The 21,750-nt window shown below is 41.8% G+C and overlaps 1 protein-coding gene across 12 annotated transcripts in view; it reads right to left on the bottom strand.

The window, feature by feature from the left end:
- Positions 1 to 21,750, bottom strand: part of PRRC2C (proline rich coiled-coil 2C) — a 139,634-nt gene that overhangs the window by 13,853 nt on the left and 104,031 nt on the right. For 8 of the 12 annotated variants that reach the window (XM_050962951.1, XM_050962949.1, XM_050962956.1 and 5 more), the window contains 6 exons: positions 21,077 to 21,280; positions 15,694 to 15,806; positions 12,813 to 12,949; positions 11,127 to 11,361; positions 10,317 to 10,439; positions 8,067 to 8,285 (listed from right to left, as the gene is read on the bottom strand). In XM_050962951.1, coding sequence (XP_050818908.1) covers positions 8,067 to 8,285; positions 10,317 to 10,439; positions 11,127 to 11,361; positions 12,813 to 12,949; positions 15,694 to 15,806; positions 21,077 to 21,280 — 1,031 coding nt within the window. The remainder of the gene's footprint in view (positions 1 to 8,066; positions 8,286 to 10,316; positions 10,440 to 11,126; positions 11,362 to 12,812; positions 12,950 to 15,693; positions 15,807 to 21,076; positions 21,281 to 21,750) is intronic. The other 4 variants (XM_050962957.1, XM_050962959.1, XM_050962955.1 and 1 more) reach the window with 1 other exon arrangement.

The following is a 21,750-nucleotide window of genomic DNA, read 5'->3' on the forward strand; positions in this document are numbered from 1 at the left end:
CCTTACCTAGGCGGTGGGGTTGGAGTGAGACATTGCGGACTGTAAAACCGCTGCCCCAAAAGCGGCATCGTCTCTAGCTTGCTGTACCAGCGCATAGTGTGATGCGAAGGTGTGCACAGAAGACCATGTGGCCGCATGGCAGATTTCCTGTATGGGGACATGAGCCAAAAACGTGGCCGAGGAAGCCTGAGCCCTGGTAGAATGGGCGGTAAGGGGTCCCGTTGGCACACTGGCCAAGTCGTAACATGTCCTGATGCAGGACGTGACCCAGGTTGCGATACGCTGGGAGGAGATTGCCATGCCTCTCATGCGTTCCGCTACTGCCACAAACAATTGTGGTGAACGCCGGAAGGGTTTAGTTCTCTCAATGTAGAACGCGAGAGCTCTTCAGACATCCAAGGAGTGGAGCTGTTGCTCTCTTCGGGATGAATGCGGCTTTGGATAAAAGACTGGCAGGAAGACGTCTTGGTTAATATGGAAGGCGGAGACGACCTTAGGGAGGAATGCCGGGTGCAGTCGCAGCTGTACCTTGTCCTTATGGAACACCGTATACGGAGGGTCCATGGTCAGAGCCCGAAGCTCCGAGACTCGCCGGGCCGACGTAATAGCGACTAGGAAGGCCACCTTCCAGGATAGGTACAGCAGCGAGCATGTGGCTAAGGGTTCGAAGGGGGGCGCCATGAGCCTGGTTAGAACCAGGTTCAGGTCCCAAATAGGGGTAGGCTGTTTGACCTGAGGGTAGAGTCGCTCCAGGCCCTTGACAAATCTTGACACCATTGGGTGAGAAAATACAGACTTGCCAGCCTCGCCTGGGTGGAAGGTGGATATAGCCGCGAGGTGGATGCGTAGAGAGGAGATCGCCAAGCCCTGCTGCTTGAGAGACCACACGTAGTCCAAGATGGTGGGGACTAGCATGGCGAGTGGGTCGTGGCCGTGCTGACTGCACCAGCAGCAGAAGCGTTTCCATTTCGCTAGGTAGGTTGAACACGTGGAAGGCTTCCCGCTGCCCAACACCGATGGTGGGGGAGTCAGCGCTGCCTCCATCAGGATCTGCTTCAGGCGACTGTCCCGCTCCTTCTTCGTTCGGGGCTTGAACACCTTGCAGATCCGACACTTGTCCACAAGGTGGGACTCGCCTAGGCACCTCAGGCAGGAGTCGTGCGGATCTCCTGTTGGCATCGGCTGATGACAGGCCACACAAGGCTTAAAGCCGGGTGAACCGGGCATGGGCCCCGGCACCGCGGGGAGGAAAAAGGGGCGAACCCCCGATCCTCAGTATAACTATTTACAACTATACTTACTTAACTTTATAACTACAACTATTACTATAATAACTGAACTATATACACTAGACTGCAGAAGAGTGAAACGCTAGGGAGGTGGAGAACGGCTAGCCGTGCTCCACAGCTCCAATGACCGACATGGGCGATAAGAAGGAACTGAGGAGCGGGTGGGCCAGCAGGGGTATATATCAGGCGCCATACCGGCGCCACTCCAGGGGGCGACCTGCTGGCCCACCGAGTGTTGCTAGGGTAAAAAGTCTCCGACGAACGTGCACGCGGAGCGCACACACCTAATTGGAATGGATATGAGCAAGCACTCGAAGAAGAACACATGACTTATCAGGAGAGGCTGAGGGAACTGGGATTGTTTAGTCTGCAGAAGAGAAGAATGAGGGGGAATTTGATAGCTGCTTTCAACTATCTGAAAGGCAGTTCCAAAGAGGATGGATCAAGACTGTTCTTAGTGGTACCAGATGACAGAACAAGGAGTAATGGTCTCAAGTTGCAGTGGGGGAGGTTTAGGTTGGATATTAGAAAAAACGTTTTAACTAGGAGGGTGGCGAAGCACTGGAATGGGATACCTAGGGAGGTGGCAGAATCTCCTTCCTTAGAGGTTTTTAAGGTCAGACTTGACAAAGCCCTGGCTAGGATGATTTAGTTGGGAATTGGCCCTGCTTTGAGCAGGGGAATGGACTAGACCTCCTGAGGTCCCTTCCAACCCTGATATTCTATGAAAACGATCCTCACCTACAACAAAATGCAGGAACCTTCTGTAGGATGAGTGTATTGGTCAAGGGCCAAAACCCAACCCACTGAATTTACAGAAGGAATTATAGCTGCTAGAGAATCACCATCCTGAACTTCTGAGGCCTCACAAGTAGGTTTAGGAATCTTAGATCTAGAATTGGTCTCCACTTTCTGTTTTAATTTGGTACAAATAAATACCTCAGTAGAAGCCTCTCCTCCATGCTGACTGGGGACAAGTTCTATTGTTCCTAAACAAAGAAGGAAGTTTATTTCCTGTCTGAACAGGAACTTATGAGAGGAGTCCATGAAGGGGGATGGAAAAGTGGAATGAGGAGGCTGAAGGTAAGTAAAATGGATGGCGTAGCATGATATTATTTCCATCACCCATTTGCCGAAGGTGATATACCCCCATGCTGGTCGGAAATGGGAGAATTGGTCTCCAAATGGAGGAAGGTGGGCAAAACATTATAGTTGGCAAGCAAACAGAAGTGGGGGGTTTGAACCTTTGACCATCCCGTCAAAACAGACGCTGTGATAATGAAGGCTGCTGCATAGACATCAGTTGAGTTAGAAGGTCTTTCTTTGGAAGCTGTCTCTTTCTAAGAGGTTCTGTTGGTCCCTGAAACCCAGAAATCACGAGACCGGATCTTTGAGCTGTTCCTGATCTACTAAAACTTCCTTTTATTTGCAGGTATGTAGACACCTAATGAGTGTAGCGTGGCCCCACAATCCTTAAGGGTACGCAACGACTCATTGGCATTTTCTACAAACAGACTGAGTCCATCAAATGGAAAGTACTCTATCATATTCTGGACTTCTCTGGGGAAGCCAGATAGCTGTAAACCAGGAAGCCTTGATCATCACCACTGCTGTGGAGATAGTGCAACCCACTCTATCTGCAGCATCCAGAGTTGCTTGAAGAGATGTTCAGGCCAGTAATTGTCCCTCAGTCACTGTGACCTGAAACTGGTCCCTTTGGTTTGGTGGAAGTGTTCAATAAGCAATGCAAACTGTTCACAACTACATAAAATATACTTTGCCATCAGCACTGGGTAATTTACAATACACATCTGTAGGGCTGCCAATGAAAAGGATTTTCTCTTAAGCAGGTGTAGGTGCTTCTGGTCTCTAACATACGGGTTGGACTTATAATGATGTTGCTTGCCCGGTTCATTAACTGCATCAACCACAGAGAGTTACGTGGAGGGTGAGAAGAACAAGAAAGTGTCCTTAGTGGACACGTAATTTTTTTTTTTTTTTTAAATTGGCCCTTTTACACGTTGCAATACTGTAGCCAAGACTTGCTAAATGGTTTTCACAGTTTCCAGGACAGTCTCGTTGATAGGAAGAGCAATTCTGGATGGTGTCGCAGAGTACAGAGTATACGTCATCTTGGGTTAGGATTATCTATAGAGATTCTGCTACCTGCCTAACAAGATCATGGAATTGCTGAAAGTCATCCGCCATAGATGGAACAGAAGGCACTACAGTTTCACCTGGAGAAGATGACAAAATGGTAGCTTGAGGAATGGCTTCTTCATCTGTTCTAGTTTCTTGGGCTTAAAATGTTTTCTCCTGTAGCTGGGGAGGAGAAGCTTGAGCCTCCCTATCATCCCAATAGGAGAAGGTTGGAGCCCTAGAAAACTGTCTGCAAGAAGCTGCCCAGGGATCCCAATCTGGCTACTGAGGACCACAAGGGGGAGGGAGTGGCATCTGGGTTTGTTCTCATCAGAAGTGGTGAGGTCCCTGAGTATCATCTCTACACCTCTGGGAAAGGGAGTACTGGAGGAATTCTTTGCCTCCACAGTACCACGACTCAAGGACGTCATCTCTGAGGACGCTGACCTAGTCAGGCAACAAGGTCTTTTTGAGGGGGGGTTTCTTGGGAGAGTAATTAGCGATCCTCTTCTTAGGATGTTCGCAGGAGGACTGAGGATCTCTCTTTTCTGGAAGACTGCTGTGCCTAGGTCGAAGGGGCGCTAGACGCCACCAAGGAACAACATACAGGGCGGTGACCTGGCTCTGAAGCGGGGCAAAGGGAATGCTCCATCATCAGTAGTCAGAGCATGGTTTGTTGGTTCTTCCAAGTCTTAGATTTGAGAACTAAATATAGGTTACGCTTCTGAGGGAAGTGCAATTCTCCCAGGCAGCAAAGGCACTTTGAGTGTCCATTGATGATTGGAATAGCCTCTCTACATGAGAGGCAAAATTTAAACCCCAGTGACCGGGGTCATGCTCTCCCCAGAGAGGATTTCCCAGAGGAAAAGAAAAAATTTTTTTTTATAAAAAAGCACCACTACAAACTAAGAACTAGCTAGCTAAACTGGGATAAACAAGCACAGCAAAAGCTGACGCAAACACCATGCACACATGCCAAGCTCCATCTCAGGTTGAAGGGGCTAAGAAGAGACTGAGGATGGCTTGCTTATACAGTGTGAGACAGCCTCGGTGTGGGGCACGAGGATATCAAAAGTGCACGAGCGGACTGAATGGACACTGCTAATGAAAATCCCCCATCAAAGGCATGTGGGGTACACAGGCACCTGAAGTGGAGCACCTATATGGACACTATTAGAAGAACAATTGATTATTTGAAGTTACCGCACAGGATTTCCAATTATAGAGTCTTCAGCTTGCTGTGTAGGAAAAAGGGATTCCTGACCTAGCTTAAATTTTTGGCCTTCAGAATCTTAGTTGAGCACGACATTTTTCCATCTCTACTCAGGTACTGTACAGACCAACAGCCAGTATCCCAAGCATCTATATTCTAGTCAGAATTGTTCAAAAATGAAGATATCAAATAAGTCAGTGACAGAAATAAACCAGAAAAGAATGTACACAATCACATCTAAAAGAGTGAAGAAAACAGAGAAGCAACATGTCACCTCAACAGCAGAATCCCCAGACTCTGAGTGGAGCAATGGATAAATGTGAATCTTGTGTGATATCTTCAAAAACAGCAGAATTACAAACAGTATCTCTAAACGGTAAATTATCATTAGCACTTCATTCCCAGGGCTGGGAACTGAACAGTCTGAGGGAGGTATCAGAATAAAGCCAGACAATCTCTACGCGCAGTATGCACAGAAAAGACTGGTCAATGTCTAACAGCAGGGATAGAACAAGTTATTTTTGTATGCACAAATGTGAGGCACAAAACACAATAATAAATCTGTCATAGCTATTTCTAATACACCTGTTGCCATGGTACCCAACAAGCAGGGGACCTATCAGTGCCTCTTAAAAAAAAAAAATTAAAGTTTCAAAACCTGGCCAACTCGAAAATTAAAACACATTGGTATGGGCGGTGAGAGTTTGGGCACTCCTATTTGGGAAACAGGTTATGCAGCATAGGGAGTCCATATCAAGGCTCTTCCCTAGAAACTGAATCTTGGCAATTATTCTTTGTAAAGGTAAGCAGGAACTGTGCACAGCCTTCTGTACAGTAGGTCCTGGAGTAAAACAGATTCAAGCTGGCAACCAAGCCATCTCTTGCCCCAGACATAAAACGACGAGACAGATTCCGTCAGCTATTTAGACACTGTCTTTTAATAATGGCATTTATCAGGGTGCCAGTTGCAAATCAAAACAATGGGTGAACTTAAAACCTTTATTATGCTCCAAGCAAAAAAGTCTAAGACATTTTAATGCCAACTTTATGGAGGGTGATCGGTTTGAGGCATCAAAATATATTTTTTCAGTTATTTTAAAGCTGCTCTTAGAAATTCCACGTAAACATGACTCAAACACCTCACCTCTATAATGCTACTCGTCAGGATCCCAAAGGTCAGGGAAAGGGCACCTAGACTGGGATTGAGTCAGGTGCTCTGATTCTGAGTGATCATCCGTGCCTAGACTCCACCTGATGTGATCTACTATTGCTGTTTCCAGTAGGATTAAAAACTGTAAAATACTTTATACTGAGTACAATTCCTCTGCATCTGCTACAGAAATCACTAACTTGTCAATGCCCTGGCACAGAACTGTTTTTCAGAGTTCAAGATCCCTTTTCAAAATAGCTATTTTTCTAGCTTTATAAAAAGAATACATCGCTACCTCGATATAATGCCACCCGATATAACACAAATTTAGATATAATGCGGTAAGCAGTGCTTGGGGGGAGGGTTGGGGTGCAGGGCTGCACACTCCGGTGAATCAAAGCAAGTTCAATATAACACGGTTTCATCTATAGCACGGTAAAATTTTTTGGCTCCCAAGGACAGTGTTATATTGAGGTAGAGGTGTACCTTCAAACACAAACCATAGTCCTGCCTTTCCGAGCACAAACAGCCTCAAATCGTGGCCCTGAAGTTGTGAATTGTCCCTTTCATCATCCCTATGAGTTAACTCAAATCTAAAAATTAATTTACGTCAACTATTTCACTGTTGATCATTTTAGCAAAATCTCCAACTAATGTCCTTATGAACTGTGCCACATTCCTCCCCAGATGCCAAAAGCCCAAACAGTTTCCTATACAACTTCCAAAATGCCCCACCTTTCTTCCAGCAAATTCTAAAATGCAATTATGAATTGTCACACAAAAATGTGTGACATGTTGCCTCAGTAAACACAGAGCTTGGATCAGGAGCACTGCTACTAGAGATACTGGTGGAGATATAATTGAGGCCATCTTTATCTTGAGAACATCTATGAGCTGCTATTGTTTCTGGTGATACCAACTGCATAGGATGTGCAGTAGTAGTACCATCATCATAAGCTACATATCCCAGTGTGGATTTGTCAATTTTTTTTTTTAAAAACGGAATCTTATAACCCTCTCTCTAAAGTGCAAAATTTCATAAAGTTCAATGAACAGATGATTGTTGGGGGTGGAATAAATAAATCTGGACAAGGAGAAGAAGTCTGGAGATAAATGTGAGAAGTGAGGGACACATGCTTGTTTTGTTAAAAAATTACGTTTGCTGTTAAAGAAAAAAATCCAGAATACTTCACGTTGTTGTTTTAGTTAAATATCTGCCAATTCCTCATAATCCCAACAGCCAAAACATGAATTAGTGTGTTGATCATCTACTCTTAATTACTGAAACCCTTCTCCTCTCCTTCAAAGCTCCAGAGAATTCAACCTGACTACATATAAATTCATATCTTATCCCATAGCTCCTGAACCCTCTGATCTACCAATACCACACTCAATGCCCTCTTTGCCTGTTTCTGCCCACCTATGTGCCATTTTCTGCACTGTTCCCTATGTATGGAAATGCCCTCGTCTTCCAAGCCATCATCATTTTATTAAAATCCCTCTAAAATGAGCTTCTTTCAAAATGCCACAAGAAGGAAGTTAATAATAAAAAAACCTTGCCTGAGCCACCAAGATGTACACAGGGCTTGAAGTGCCCTACCTCCACGTACCTTTCCAATTGTTTGCTATCCTATCCCCTTTTTATCATACATGACAAACTAAGTATATATTTTTGTTTCCAGTAGCACCCACAATAGTTACTGTACAAATACAAAAGGCTCTAACATTCACTAATTTCCTGTTGTAGACTGCATAGCCATTCATAATCTGTAAGGTTCATAACCATGGTCAGTGGAGGACAGTGTGAGATGGCTCCACAATGCTGGGCTTTTGTTTTGGGCCTTTTGTACAGAAAGGAAGTTTTCATCTAAATCACTTCAAGCCTGTGAGAGTGGAGGGGAAAAGAACAGAGCTTTCCAGGATCAGTGTACCTTGTTAAAGGGGGAAGGGATAACTCAGTGGTTTGAGCATTGGCCTGCTAAACCCAGGGTTGTGAGTTCAATCCTTGAGGGGGCCCATTTAGGGAACTGGTGTAAAAATCTGTCTGGGGACTAGGCGTGCTTTGAGTAGGGGATTCGACTAGATGACCTCCTGAGGTCCGTTCCAACCCTAATATTCTAGGATTCTATAAATGTTAAGATCATCTGGACAGGGACCTTAGTTCTTAAAAAAAAACTGCCAACATGCTCACAACACTGCTGGATGCTGTAAAAATGGTGTACATTAGTAATGGAACATTTTCATTATTGCACTCTAGGCTTAAACATGTAATTACCTTTCCAGTTGCAGCAATCATGCTGTGCTGAGTTCCTGCAGGGATCAATCCTCTGAAAGGCTGGCTTACTTGTGCAGGCCTACTCAGATTTTGAGCCTGAGCCTGTGGTGGGGCATGCTGCAATGGAGGCTGTAGGGACTGGGGTAGAGCAATTAGTGGCTGTCCTGTGGATCCAAAGTTGGGCAAAGAAAGCTGTGAGCCTGGTAAAGGTACAGTCACCTGGAGACAATAAGGAAATATCAGTACCGCAGTACAAGCTTAATTACTTAACTATATCAAGATGACTTTGTCATTAAATTATATTCAGACTAAATTATATTTCAGATTAAATTATATTTCACTTAATTAGTGAAACTATCACCTAGAGGGATGCAGGCAAATAAATCTCTTAATTTGTTATGTAGAAATTTTATAATTAGTTCTTTCTTAATCCATTTGGATAGTTGAACTTCAGAAACAGTTACAAACGCACCAAATTACAGGTTGGATCCTAACTGTACTATCATTTCAATAGCCCTTCACAGTGACAAAGTAAATTCAACTCAACTGATAATTACAAGATAGTTACAAAAATGGCAATTTTCCATCAAACAGCTCAAATGATCAAGCTGGCTGCTGGTATCAAAGTTAGACTTTACTTGCCAAAGAGCACACAGAAATGGAGTTTTAAGGTTAAAAACAGAAACGGTAGACTGTACTATCCAACCCCCTGACGACACCGTTCTGTATTAACAGGAGTCACCGTAACCAAATGTGCACACTAACTGCTGGATGGAAGTGATAAGGACTTGTAAAAAACACAATTACTTGACTATGTAATACTTTCATCTCCTAATCTGTTTGGTATGGTGCATAATCATGAACCCCTCTCCCACCATACACAAACAAAAAATGTTCTGAGGGCCTCTAAAAGAATGATACAATATCCTCTATAATACAGTGAGTCAAGTTTAAAATCAAGATTTACTTTAAGCAGCATAATGTTGGTTACAAGTAGCTATTTTACCAGAACTTCTGAAAACGTTAAACATAAATACCCATAATTTTGACCTCCAAAGTCTTTCATTTGGAGGGGATATTAACTGTTTAAGATACTTCTAATCTACCAGATGATGGATTTTGCACTGAGTTTCAATAGGATTTAAAGTATTATTCCGTTTTTGGAGGTATCCCTCATTCATGCAGTTAATGCTTGACAGACTTGTCATAAAATAGCCAGTTGTTTGCATATGTTAGAAATAGGTGTTAGAAACATTTTATAAAATCTAAACCTTAAGTTGTCAAAACGTCAGCCACTGAATGGTACTAGATTTGCAAACATTACACAGTGCTTGCACAAGACAAAATCAAAACAATTTTTTTCTAATATAATCTTAAATTCCTTGGAAATACTCTGGCACCACTTAAACTTCAAAACTAGGTAGTGCTATAGAGCCACAGGATAAGACTAGATATACACAGGTAAGTATGACCGACAACTGCGTGCAAACTCAATCAACTTTGCATATTTGGGGTACACACATTGGTCCCCCTGGAAATGTGACTGGTCTTACAGGTTTCAGCTAGTCAGAGATGAGCCATAAGCCATCATCAGCAAACAGGCTATTTTGTTTGTCTGCTCTCTAAATGCTGTAATTATTTGGCTCTCTATGAAAGCGCTATGACCTCTGACTTTTTCCTATGAAAAACAGCAGATACTCATATTACTTAACTGTTATGTAGGGTGTTGCTTCTATTATCACTAGAGCAGAGGTTCTCAAACTGGGGGTTGGGACCACTCTGGGAGCTGTGAGGTTATTACATCGGCCGGGAGGAGGGGGGGGGTGAGGAGAGAAGAGGCACACAAGCTGTTAGCCTCTACTCCAAACCGGCTTTTCCTCCAGCATTTATAACAGTGTTAAATATTTTAAAAAGTGTTTTTAATTTATATTGGGGGTGGGAGTTGCACTCAGAGGTTTGCTATGTGAAAGGGGTCACCAGTACAAAAGTTTGAGAACCATTGCACTAGAGAGACAGGGGTGTAGGAACACTCTTTTGCCACTTAGACTTATGTCATTAATATGCACTTGTATATCACTTGATTTTCTTGCAACGTGTGTGTCACTATGGTGGTTCTATTCTGCAAATTCTCAGCTCTAGGATCATGATCTTAAAATCTTTATTTTCCTAGGTTTAAGTATACGATGTCAGGAAAAAAAACAACAGTCCATAAAATTGATAATAAAAAGAAACGCAATTTAGGAAATTTACCATGCCATAGTTTACCTGCTGAAGAGCACTGGGAGACTGAGCTGTATTATAGAAATTGCTCTGGCCAGGCTGTTGAACTTGTCCAGAATATAGACTTGAAGCCTGGGTGAGAGTAGCTCTGGCCTAGAAAGAAAGAAAGAGAGAAAGAAAGAAAGAAATATTGACAAATTGCAACAGGATACCATTAAGTTACTATCAACAACCAGGATTACTAAATGTTAAGAGCATGGCAATTTATTCTGGATTTAAAGTCAGTTCAACTGCAAAATGGCTACCGCGTAAGAAGTCGGAAAATTACAGACATTTCAATTTGTGGTGAAGCCTCCATTTCTGTTTAAAACAATCCAAACACAGGACAGTGTCTTTATTGAAAAGTCAAGTCTTTATGTCTGTAAGTTTCAGAGGTATCCTTAAACTACATAGTTTGTTACAAGTGAATTGGAATGTTGGGGCACAAAACAGACTGCCTGGTAAAAATGAAGAAAAGGAACCGTTAAGATTTCCTGTAACGTGGCATCAGTGCTACCTAGATATTATAGAGATGACATATCAGAATACAGATGAAACACGGTATTACAAATATTTTGGGGTTTCATAAATTTCAGTTTAAATACAAATTTCAGTTAACAGATATGGATATTTGGCATCTCACCTATCCAAGATGGTTAGAGGTAGGTCTGAATAATAGAGTCCAATACACTGCATTTTATAGTATTAAGGTATCAGAAAATTCCTCCAGCATTCTTTACATCCTATCATTATTTGCTCCAATAAGTGATACAGACCTCAACTTGAAAAAAAAATTCTCACCTGGAGAAGATGAGTGTCAATAAGCTGAGAGCCTCCTAGTCCTGAAGCCTGACCAAGCTGATGTTCATACAAGATGGGAATAGGCTGAGTGTTAGAAGTCTGTTGAAATGCAAGACTTGTTTGTGCCTTGGCAAGTTCCTGGTGCTGCACTGTTGGGAAATTGTGTAAGGCTGTGCCAGACAGAACTACGGGCGATGGTTGAGACAGACCACTTTGCATGAAAGCTTGCTGTGATCTACAAAAGAATAAGTTGTGTTATTAGGTTTTAGTTTGCATTACAGATACAATATATGAGAAACTGCTTTTAAAAATTAAAATACAACATTCTTTTAATAACAGAACTAGACCTTTATCGGCATTAAAATCAGAGAGCTAGATATTCAAAATGGCTGCACACACGATCCCATTGAAGACAGTGTGAGCTGCTGGGTACTGGTTCTGAATGTACTGTAAGTCAACTAAACTTCATATCTGAAAAAATATTTTGTAAGTTATTTTAATTTCTTTAGTACTGAAGTATATTAAACTATTTTAAATTACACAGAAGAAATGTTTAAATTAATTGCACTGCCACATGTGAGATTGGTCTGCTTCCAGTTCTTAGTCTTTGTCCTGTAGCATCAGGCAGAGGGAAGTATAACAGAGTTTAGTAGCAGCACCTGAGCACGAAAAAGTGTTTTGTTCTCTTGACCACAGATGACCCTAAGTACATTAATTCTTTGACTCCATAATACTTACCCGCTTAGTCACTGGGTATCAATGGGTATTTTTAACAATGAATGTTTGGTATTATCTGAGACATTGACTGCTGGGAACAAGGTCCTTAATATTTAAATTGATATTTGGTTTCCTTACACATTCTCCCCATACTACTCATTTTGGGTTTTTACACAGGAATATAGCAAAGCACTACCTAAAAGCCTCTCTCAGACAGCAGTCAAAGATTAGAGGATGCTTTCTTAGCTCATCTAGAAAAATCTGCCTTAGTTCTAGGAACAGGAGGGAGTCTCACTATTATGAGCAGCATAGGATCTGCAGAATAGGAGTTCATCTCTTGTGCATATGGGGCTCAACTCAACTTCATTAAAGTCAATACAAAAGACTCCCAATGAAATGCTTAGGAGAGGCAGGAGACTGAGTTGTGAATGAAAGGATTTGTGGACACTGGATGTTAGTGTAATCTTTCAGATCTACTCTACAGAGTCTACCACCAATAGCCACCATCTGATGTTGACCACAACAGCACCCAAAGTTCTTTTGATTAAACTATGTACGTGAAGGCTACCTCTTTCAATTTCCATGAAAGTTTTCAACAACATTCTGCTTGGCACAGAATTAATGACATTTTGAATATGTGGATTTTTTGAGAGGAGCAAAAAGGGTGAGAAGATAAAATGTCTAATGAACTCTGGCTGGTAAGTTAACTAGGGGGAGACCACAGTATTTCTAACAAGTAGCAGGTTTTATTTTTGTAGGTCTTCAACCGGTCCCTAAGCTTTGTAGCTCATTTTAAGTCAGATCTCTATTACTGGATCTCAAGCCTGAATTCACAAACTAACAAGGATTTTAAGAGTTGCTATTAGGCTTCAATATTGGTCTGAAAAGGTGGGAAGTGCTGAAAGAAAGAAATACTACAATGGACTGATCTCATTTGTTGTTTTTTCTTACTTAAGCAAAAACATTTACCTATACGGTTGTAAGGAGGAGTTGAACAATTCCTGAGCCTGGGAAGCAGCAGGTGCCGCTCCTAAACTCAGTTGGGCTTGGTGTTGTCCTTGTAGAGGTGCATAGATGGGGATGGGAATCTGCTGAACTGAAGTGGGCTGTAACAAAAATAAATAATTAAATATCCAAGTGTAGGAACAGTCACACAAAAATCCTGGTAACTGAAAATTGCCTAGTCAAAACCCTTAAGGGAAAAAATGCCTGTACCTAACGTGCAATGGGACTGATAAAGGAATTAAAAAAGACTAAAAAGTAGTTGCACATTAAACACAAAGGTTATAAAGTGGACACACAACTTTCTAAACGCAAAGTTAACTTTACTGAAGAGTTGACAGATTTCTATTTCCAAATAAGCTTAGAAAGATATAACAGTTCACTTCTTACTGAGGCAATGAACATGGCTATTTAAAGTTAATGTCCATCTAAAATTGTTATGACCCAAACTTTATAGACATTTGATTCTGATGACCAACAATAAAACAGAAAAAAAATCCCAACAATCATGCTCAAGGAATTCAGAACCATTATGAATGTGCAGTTGCTGTAATATAGTAGCAAATGAGAAGTCAGAGTTTATGATGATAGCTGAGCAAACTATCTGTAGTACATTTATTAAATGTAGGCCTGTGGTGGGGCAGCTACCCTGGGCTGCAACTGGAAAAGCTGGGCTGATTAAGGAAGCATCGATCAGGGCCCAGCTGGCCCTTATAACAGAGCAGTAGGCCAGGAGCTGGGAGGAGTCTCTCTCACTGGAGAGAAAAGGACCTGGTTGCCTGGGGTCTGAGCAGGGTACCTGAGGCTGAGCAGTACTGGGGAAGAGAAGAGGGAACTAGGGAGCTCCGGCCTAGTGAAATCCCAGGCTACAGGCCTTGCTAAAAGGTCCAAAGATTGCCTGAGGTGATGCAGTGCTGGGGAAGGGCAGAGGGAGCGGGAGAGCTCCAGCCTAGCAACTCCCCAGGCCGAAGGCCTTGGCAAAGCCCAAGCAGGTACTAGGGTTGCAAAGGTGCAGCCCAGGGTTAGGAAAGGCAGCAAGTCCAAACCCTCCTTGCCAATGATGAGTGGTTTATAGACTGCAGTCTGCCCCAGGGAGCAGGGGCAGATGATCACTGGCAGCAGCCACTGAGGCAAGGTGGGGATAGGGGGTTGGGGACTTCCCTGGGAGGGGAGACTCAGAGACGGAGGGGTTACTGCTGCTGGGACAGAACCCTGACTTAGAGGGGCACTGGGGTCTGGGAGGGACTCAAGGCCAGCGGCAGGCGAGACACAGGCCTGCAGAGGGCACACTGTGCTGGAAGAGTTAATTCCCTAGATGACTAGCAGGAGGCACTGCATGGGCGAGTCCTCACCCCGTCACAAGGCATTCAGTTGTTACCTTTCACAAGTTACTTTTTTAATAATTGGCAAACGTTTTAGTCTATGGACTACATGCTGCAATCTTAATACTTGATCTTTATTACTCATACTCTGAGCAACTTTAGTAAGATAATCCATGTGACTTGTGCACTAATATTTTATAAACCACTGTAAGTCACTTGGACTTGATTCTCTCAGGCAGATGGATGGAATACTTTAGAAAGTTAGCAGGAGATAAATCTAGGAGATCTAAAACACTTTTCAACTTTTTCCTTTACTCTCTTCTACAAGAGCTTTATATTTTTGGCCTATATGGGGAATCCCAGATTTAAAAACACCTAGATTCCTTCCTGATAGAAACTGACCATCACAAACAAGATTTATTGACTATTTACAGCAAAGTTCACATTCAGTTTTATTGTTACATACATGAGAATTACTGCATTCATGTGCATAGGTTTTCTTTGTGGAGAAAGCTGGTACACTTCCTTAACTAGTTCACTTATTAAACTTCCTCAGTACCAAACTTTTGGCCGTGGCTTTCAGGAACATTGTTCCATTGTTGTGTAATAAGCAGTGTTCCATTATAAAAAATTAATAGTCCATAGAATAGGAACGCTAAGATAGCAGACAGACACAACAAGACCTAATGACTGGAAGTCAATTTAGAAGAATTCAAACTGGGAATAAGAACTTTTACAATGACAAGAGGGGAAATCAACCACTGGAACAAGTTACAAAAGGAGCTGGCTAATTTATCAATCTGAATTCTTTAAAGAGAGGCTGGACTGCTTTCTAGATCGGGGAAGGCAACGTATGGCAGGTATGCCGAAGGCGGCATGCGAGCTGTTTTAGCGGCACTCACACTGCCTGGGTCACGATGTCTGGAGGGGCTCTGCATTTTAACTTCATTTTAAATGAAGTTTCCTTAAACAGTTTAAAAACCGTATTTACTTTACATACAATAGTTTAGTTCTATATTATAGACTTATGGAAAGATCTAAAAACGTGAAAATGTATTGCTGGCACACAAAACCTTAAATTATAGTGAATAAATGAAGACTCGGCACATCACTTCTGAAAGGCTGCCAACCCCTCTTCTAAATGATATGTTCTGATTCACCCACAAGTTACTGGATTCATTAGTATTCTTCCCTACTATTACATATGCACACAACTTCCTCAACTGCAGGAAGAAAAAACAGTGAGCACTTCTGGTGTGAACATAGACTCCTGTATGAAGCAATATATTTCTGAGAATACGGGCTTCTACTGGAATACTGCTATAAAGAAATCTTTGTTCACATGAATGTTGACTGAAAGACCATAAAAGTCTGTGTACATGGTCAAACTGAACTATGATAGATTGGGAATGCAATGTAATGCAATTTAGCATTTACAGAGCTCTCTCTGCCCCCTGCAACTATCAGCTCCACTTAAGTTATAACAGCTTTACAATGAAGGTCCAGTAAGATGAATCCTCAAATACCTGAGAAAGTCCTGGTTGAAAACCTTGCTGTTGAGCCAGGGAAGGTGGAGCAAGACGTGCATGTTGAGTGCTGAATAAGTGGCTTGTGTCCATGTAGAAAGCTGGGATCTGAGCTGCAGGACCGCAGGAAAATATGAAAATTAGTGTCTGAATTTAAAACATTTTCCTTCTGGGCAGATTTCCACATAGTGTTGGAACTGCAGCCAGAGAGGAAGTTTTCTATTTCATATTTACAAGTTAGATTAACTATTTGCCTGACTCTTAGCATCGGGGGTAGAGATTTGGAGTGGGAAGAGATTTTCAGTAAGCTAGCGAACAGGAGAGTTTTGTGAGGGAGTTCTCCAGGTGAAGGAGGAGCAACTACATGACTCTTGGGATGAGTCTGTTGTGTGTTTGCACGCTTTAAGTTTATAGTGTGGTCTGTTTGGGAACTGTGTGCTGAGCCTAGCAGCCTGCCATCCTTGGATCCCTAATCCCTTCAGAATCCCTTGACAAGGGTGCAGAGTCACGGAAAACAGGGATTTAAAAAGCCAGCTCGTAAGTGACCGAAGGAGCTAGTGAACAAGAGCGAAAAATGAGAGTTTTAAAAGGGAGTTTAGAGAGGGAACATGAAATCAAGATACACCTTATAAACATCCTCTAAACTTGGCCCAATAAAGCTTGCTCCCCCACAAACCGCTCCCAAACAAAACATAGGAAACAACCATGCAAGAGTACAAAGAATGCAGGTAGCAGTCCAGCAGCAGAGTGGGCTATCCAGTATATTGCCCTGAAGGCAGCAGGTACGATTACCTGCATTATGGGCAAGTGGCATTGGCATGCATTTGGTGTAAGCAGCTCCTGGCTCACAGAGATCAAGTACAGGCTCTTGAGACCACAGTGGCTGAACTGGGGGATTGGATTATTAGAAATATTGACAGTTGGGCTTTTGATGGAAGAACTGCATGGTGAATTGCTTGCCGGACGTGAAGGTTGCAGATCTCTTGAGACATCTAGACAGAAGAATGGGCAGTGCTGGGGAGGAGATGGTAGTCATGGTACATCTACATACCAGTGACATAGGGAAAGGTAGGAGAGAGGTCCTGGAGGCCATATTTAGGCCATAGTTGCATTCTCTGAAACTCTAGTTCTATGCCCAGGGCCAGTTAGACAGAACTGTAGTATCTCAGTGCGTGGATAAAACAATAGTGTTAGGAGGAGGGATTCAGGCTTATTAGGAACAAGGGAACTTTTGGGGAAAGGAAGAGCATATATAGGAAGGATGGGCTCCACCTAAACCAGAACAGAACCAGACTGCTGACATGTGAAATTTAAGATTGTAGAGAATTTTCTAAACTAAGGACTGGGTGAAAGCTGACAGGTACAAAGGAGCACACGATTCAGACAGAGACATCCTTTAGAGGATTTATTAAAGGGGATTTTGTATATTCCAGTAAAGAGGAGAGGACAGAAGTTGATAAAGGACAAGTAGGAGCTGAAAATAACAGTCAATGAAGAAGACCCATTCAATTACACACCTTGAAGGCAAACACCTAAATATTAACAAATTTTATAAGTGCTTGTACACAAATGTTAGAAGTCTAAATATTAAGATGGATGAACTTGACTATCTGAAATCAAGTGAGGATACGGACATAATGTGCACAGCAGAAATTTGCAGAACGATGATAATTAACGGGACATGGTAACATCAGGGGACAATACATATACAAATGACAGAGCAGGTTGGTGGGGGAGTGGCACTGTGTACAAAAGAAAGCAGGGTCAACTAGAATAAAAAACGTTGGCGAATCGAACTGCACCATGCTTGAATAAATTCCATGCTTGAATAATAAGAATATAGCAGTAGGAATATATTGCCAACTCCTTGTCCAGGATGGTGACAGTGACTGTGAAATGCTAAGAGAGATTAGAGAGGTTACAAAAACAGTAAACTGAGTAATAATGGTGGATTTCAACTATCCACATATTGACCGGGAACACATCACTTCAGGATGAGATGCAGAGATAAAATTTCTAGACACTATTAATGACTATTTCTTGGGAGCAGCTAGTCCTGGAACCCACAAAGAGAGGCAATTTTTAATTTGGTCCTAAGTAGTACACAGGATCTGGTTCAAGAGGTGAATATAGCTGAACTGCTCAGAAAGAACAACTGTAATGTAACTAAATCTAACTTCCTTATAGGGGGAAAAATACCAAAGAAACCAACCACAGTAGCATTTAACTTCCAAAAGGGGAACTACATCAAAATGAAGAGGCTAGTTACGCAAACATTAAAAGGAACAGCCATAAGAGTGAAATGCCTGCAAGCTAAAAATTTTTAAAAAACACAATAGAGGCTCAAACTAAAGGTAAACCTCAAATCAAAAAAAAAAAAAATCAAAAAAAAAAAATCAAGAGGAACAAAAAATGACACCATGGTTAAAAAAGAGTAAAACAGGCAGTTAGAGACAAAAAGATACTCTTTAAGAACTGGAAATCAAATCCTACTGAGGAAAAGAAAGAACAAACTCTGGCAAGTCAAGTGTAAAAGTAAATAGGGCAGGACAAAAAAGAATTTGAAGGGCAACTAGCAAGAGACTCAGACTATTAGCAAAATTTTTTGTTTACGTTCCTGACATTCAGCTGGGCAGGCCACTGAACAACCAAGGTGCCAAAAGGGCACTCAAGGAAGACAAGCATGAGGGAGATTCCCACATCCAATTCTTTTTAGGTGACAAACCTGAGGAACTGTCCCTGACTGAGGTGTCCATAGAGGTGGTTTTGGAACAAACTGGTAAATCAAACAGTAATAAAGTCACCAAGACCAGATGGTAATTCACCCAAGAGTTCTCAAGGAACTCAAATATGAAATTGCAGAACCACTAACTGCAGTATGTAACCTACTGCTTAAATCAGCCTTTTTATCAGATGACTGGAGGATGACTAATGTGACACTGGTTTTTAAAAAAAAGGCGCTAGAAGCAATCCTGGCAATTGCAGGCTGGTAAGCCTAACTTCAGTACCAGGTAAATTGGTTGTAACTACAGTAAACAGAATTATCAGACACACAGCTGAACAAAATCTGTTCGGGAAAAGTAACAGTTTTTGTAAAGAGAAATCATGCCTCGCCAATCTACCAGAATTCTTTGGAGGGGGGTAAAATAAACGTGGACGGGGCGATTCAGAGAGTATACTCAGACTATCAGAAAGGCTTTGACAAAGTCCCTCACCAAAGGCTCTTAAGCAAAGTACCCAGTTACGGGATGAGAAGGAAGGTCATGCCATAGATCAGACACTGGTTAAAAGATAGGAAACAAAGGGCCAATTTTCACTGTGGAAACTGGTAAATAGCAAGAGTCCCCCAAGAATCTGAACTGAGACCTTTGCTGTTCAACATATTCATAAATGACCCGGAAAATAGGTTAAACAGTGAGGTGGCAAAGTTTGCAGATGCTACAAAATTACTCAAGATAGCTAAGTACAAAGCTGACTATGCAGAGTTACAAAGAGATCTCAAAAGTGGGTGACTCAGCAAGAAAATTCAATGTTGATAAATGCAAAGAAAAGCATTCCAGAAAACATTATCCCAACTATACATACAAAATGATGGGGTCTAAATTAGCTGTTATCACTCAAGAAATTTCTTTGAGTCATCGTGGATAGTTCTCAGAAAACGTCTGCTCAATATGCAGTCAAAAAAGCTGACAATGCTAGGAACTATTAGGAAAGGAATATACAGTAAGACAGAAAGTATAATGCCACTATATAAATTCATGTTACTCCGCACCTTGAATACTGCATGCAGTTCTGGTTACTCATCTCAAAAAAGACATATTCGAACCAGAAAAAGTACAGAGAAGGGCAACAAAAAGGATTAGGGATGTGAAACAGTTTCATAGGCTATGTCTACATTACCGCGGTAAGTCGACCTATACTAGACAACTCCAGCTATGTGAACAACATAGCTGGAGTTGACGTACCTTAGGTCGACTTACTGAAGGGGGTTGATGGGAGAAAATTTCCCGTCAACTTACCTTACTCTTCTCATTGGGGGTAGAGTACAGGGGTTGACTAGAGAGTGAACTGCAGTCTATTTGGCGGGTCTTTACCAGACACGCTAAATCGACCGCTGGTGGATTGATTTCAGAGCATCGATCCCTGCTGTAGTGTAGACCTGCCCATAGAAGGGGAGGGATTGTTCATCTTAAAAAAAGAGAACCTGGGGGGAGGGAGGATAGGATAGAGGTCTATAAAACCACGAATGGCACGGAGAAAGTGAATAAGGGAGTGTTATTCACTCCTACCCATTGCACAAGAACCCAATGAAATAAAACAAACAGATGTACTTTTTCTCCACAACACACACAGTCAACCTGTGGAATTCATTTCCAGGAAATGTTGTGAAGGCCAAAGCGCAACTGTTTTCAAAAAATAATTAGAGAAGTTCTTGAAAGATAGGTCCATCAGTGGCTATTAGCCAAGATGGTCAGGGATGCAACCCCATGCTCTGGGTGTGTCACATAACCCCTGCCTTCCAGAAGCTGGACAACAGGGGATCACTTGATAAATTGCCCTGTTCATTCTTCTGAAGCATCTGGCACCAGCCACTGCTCAGAAGACAGGACACTGGGCTAGATGGACCACTGGTCTGAACCACTATGGTATTCTTATGTACAAGTGGAAGGTGGGCCTCACCGGCCCTTTGAGCTTTTGCATATTTATAAATTGAGCACATACATCTTGAATCTCATGACATTTACTGGTATGGTAAATTCTGGACAGACTTCTAAATGCCCTATTTTAGAACTAAGCATTGTGTGAAGAACATATTAATTTATGCAATTTAAAGGAAAAAAAACCCATGTAGTTTCTTTATAGTTAGAGAAAGGTATCACTGAAGAGAGAGACTGCTGCAATAGTTTATAAAATTAGATTAAAACCAGAGAGAGATGACTAAATTTAAAGAAATACAGATTTAAAATTAAAAAATGCAAAGCAGGTTACAGAAAAAGGGATTAATACAAAGATACAATATGGAGAAGATACAAACTTGTTTTATTTAGTGGAAGTTTCTTTTGAAGGATATTGGTCAATATAACACCATTCTATACCCATATTGTGCAGGGCTTGACCACAACATATGCACAAGGTAATATTAGTGTATAAGTAAGTATGTAACTTGCCCTCCAGTCATTCTGTTTTTGCTGCAGGTGGTAAAAATGGAACGTAGAGTATGTAATAACTCAGAAGCATATCACTAATTTCAGAGATAATTTCATCTCAGTTGTACTAGGTTTTTTTTTTGTTTTAAAAGTCCTACCAGCTTGTTTTACTGAACTTCAAAGAAAACGAAGAACTAGCTAGCACCTTTCCCTTCCAACCTCACAAACACTATTACCTGCTGCAGACTGAGACACATAGACCTGTGGACTCTGCTGCTGCTGGGCAATGAGGGATGGCATGCAGCTAAGCTGGGAGAAGTGACTGGCAGAAGCAAGGCTGTTTGTCTGCAACTGCTGTGGTTTCACTTTACAGATATTAGGAGGATCTGAGGTGGCTGTAGACTTTGTACTCAGTGAAGAGGTAGTGTATGTTCCAGCTCCTGGATTGGGGGAAAAAAAAACCATGTATCAAACAGTTTATTTAAAATGATCATTCAAAAACTTATGTTTGAGTAGGTCTGACAAAACATTGGAAGCATCGACTACCACAGGCAAGGGCGAACAATAAAAAAGTACTTATAGAGATGGCTGTGTGGCTGGAGTGCCTGAATCTTAATATTTCTTAAAACATGATTGCACTTTCTGTTCCAGTTATCCAGAGAATATCAGTTTACCATAGTAAGAAATCTTTTTCAGTCACCTCAGCTGGGATTGGAGTACATACTTAAAGGCCACATATAAGATGATTTAACTGGATATCAAATTTTACATTGTTTACCACTTTTGTAAGCTATAGTGGGAGTCAAACACTTTCCCATTAATGTTTGTGCGTAACAGTAGTGAAACCTGTGTTATCTGAAACTCTTGTGCGATACTCTCATATTATGCATGTTTGTATAGTGTCTACCAC

The sequence above is a fragment of the Gopherus flavomarginatus genome, chromosome 7 (genome assembly GCF_025201925.1).
Source record: "Gopherus flavomarginatus isolate rGopFla2 chromosome 7, rGopFla2.mat.asm, whole genome shotgun sequence".
Classification (NCBI taxonomy): Eukaryota; Metazoa; Chordata; order Testudines; family Testudinidae; genus Gopherus; species Gopherus flavomarginatus.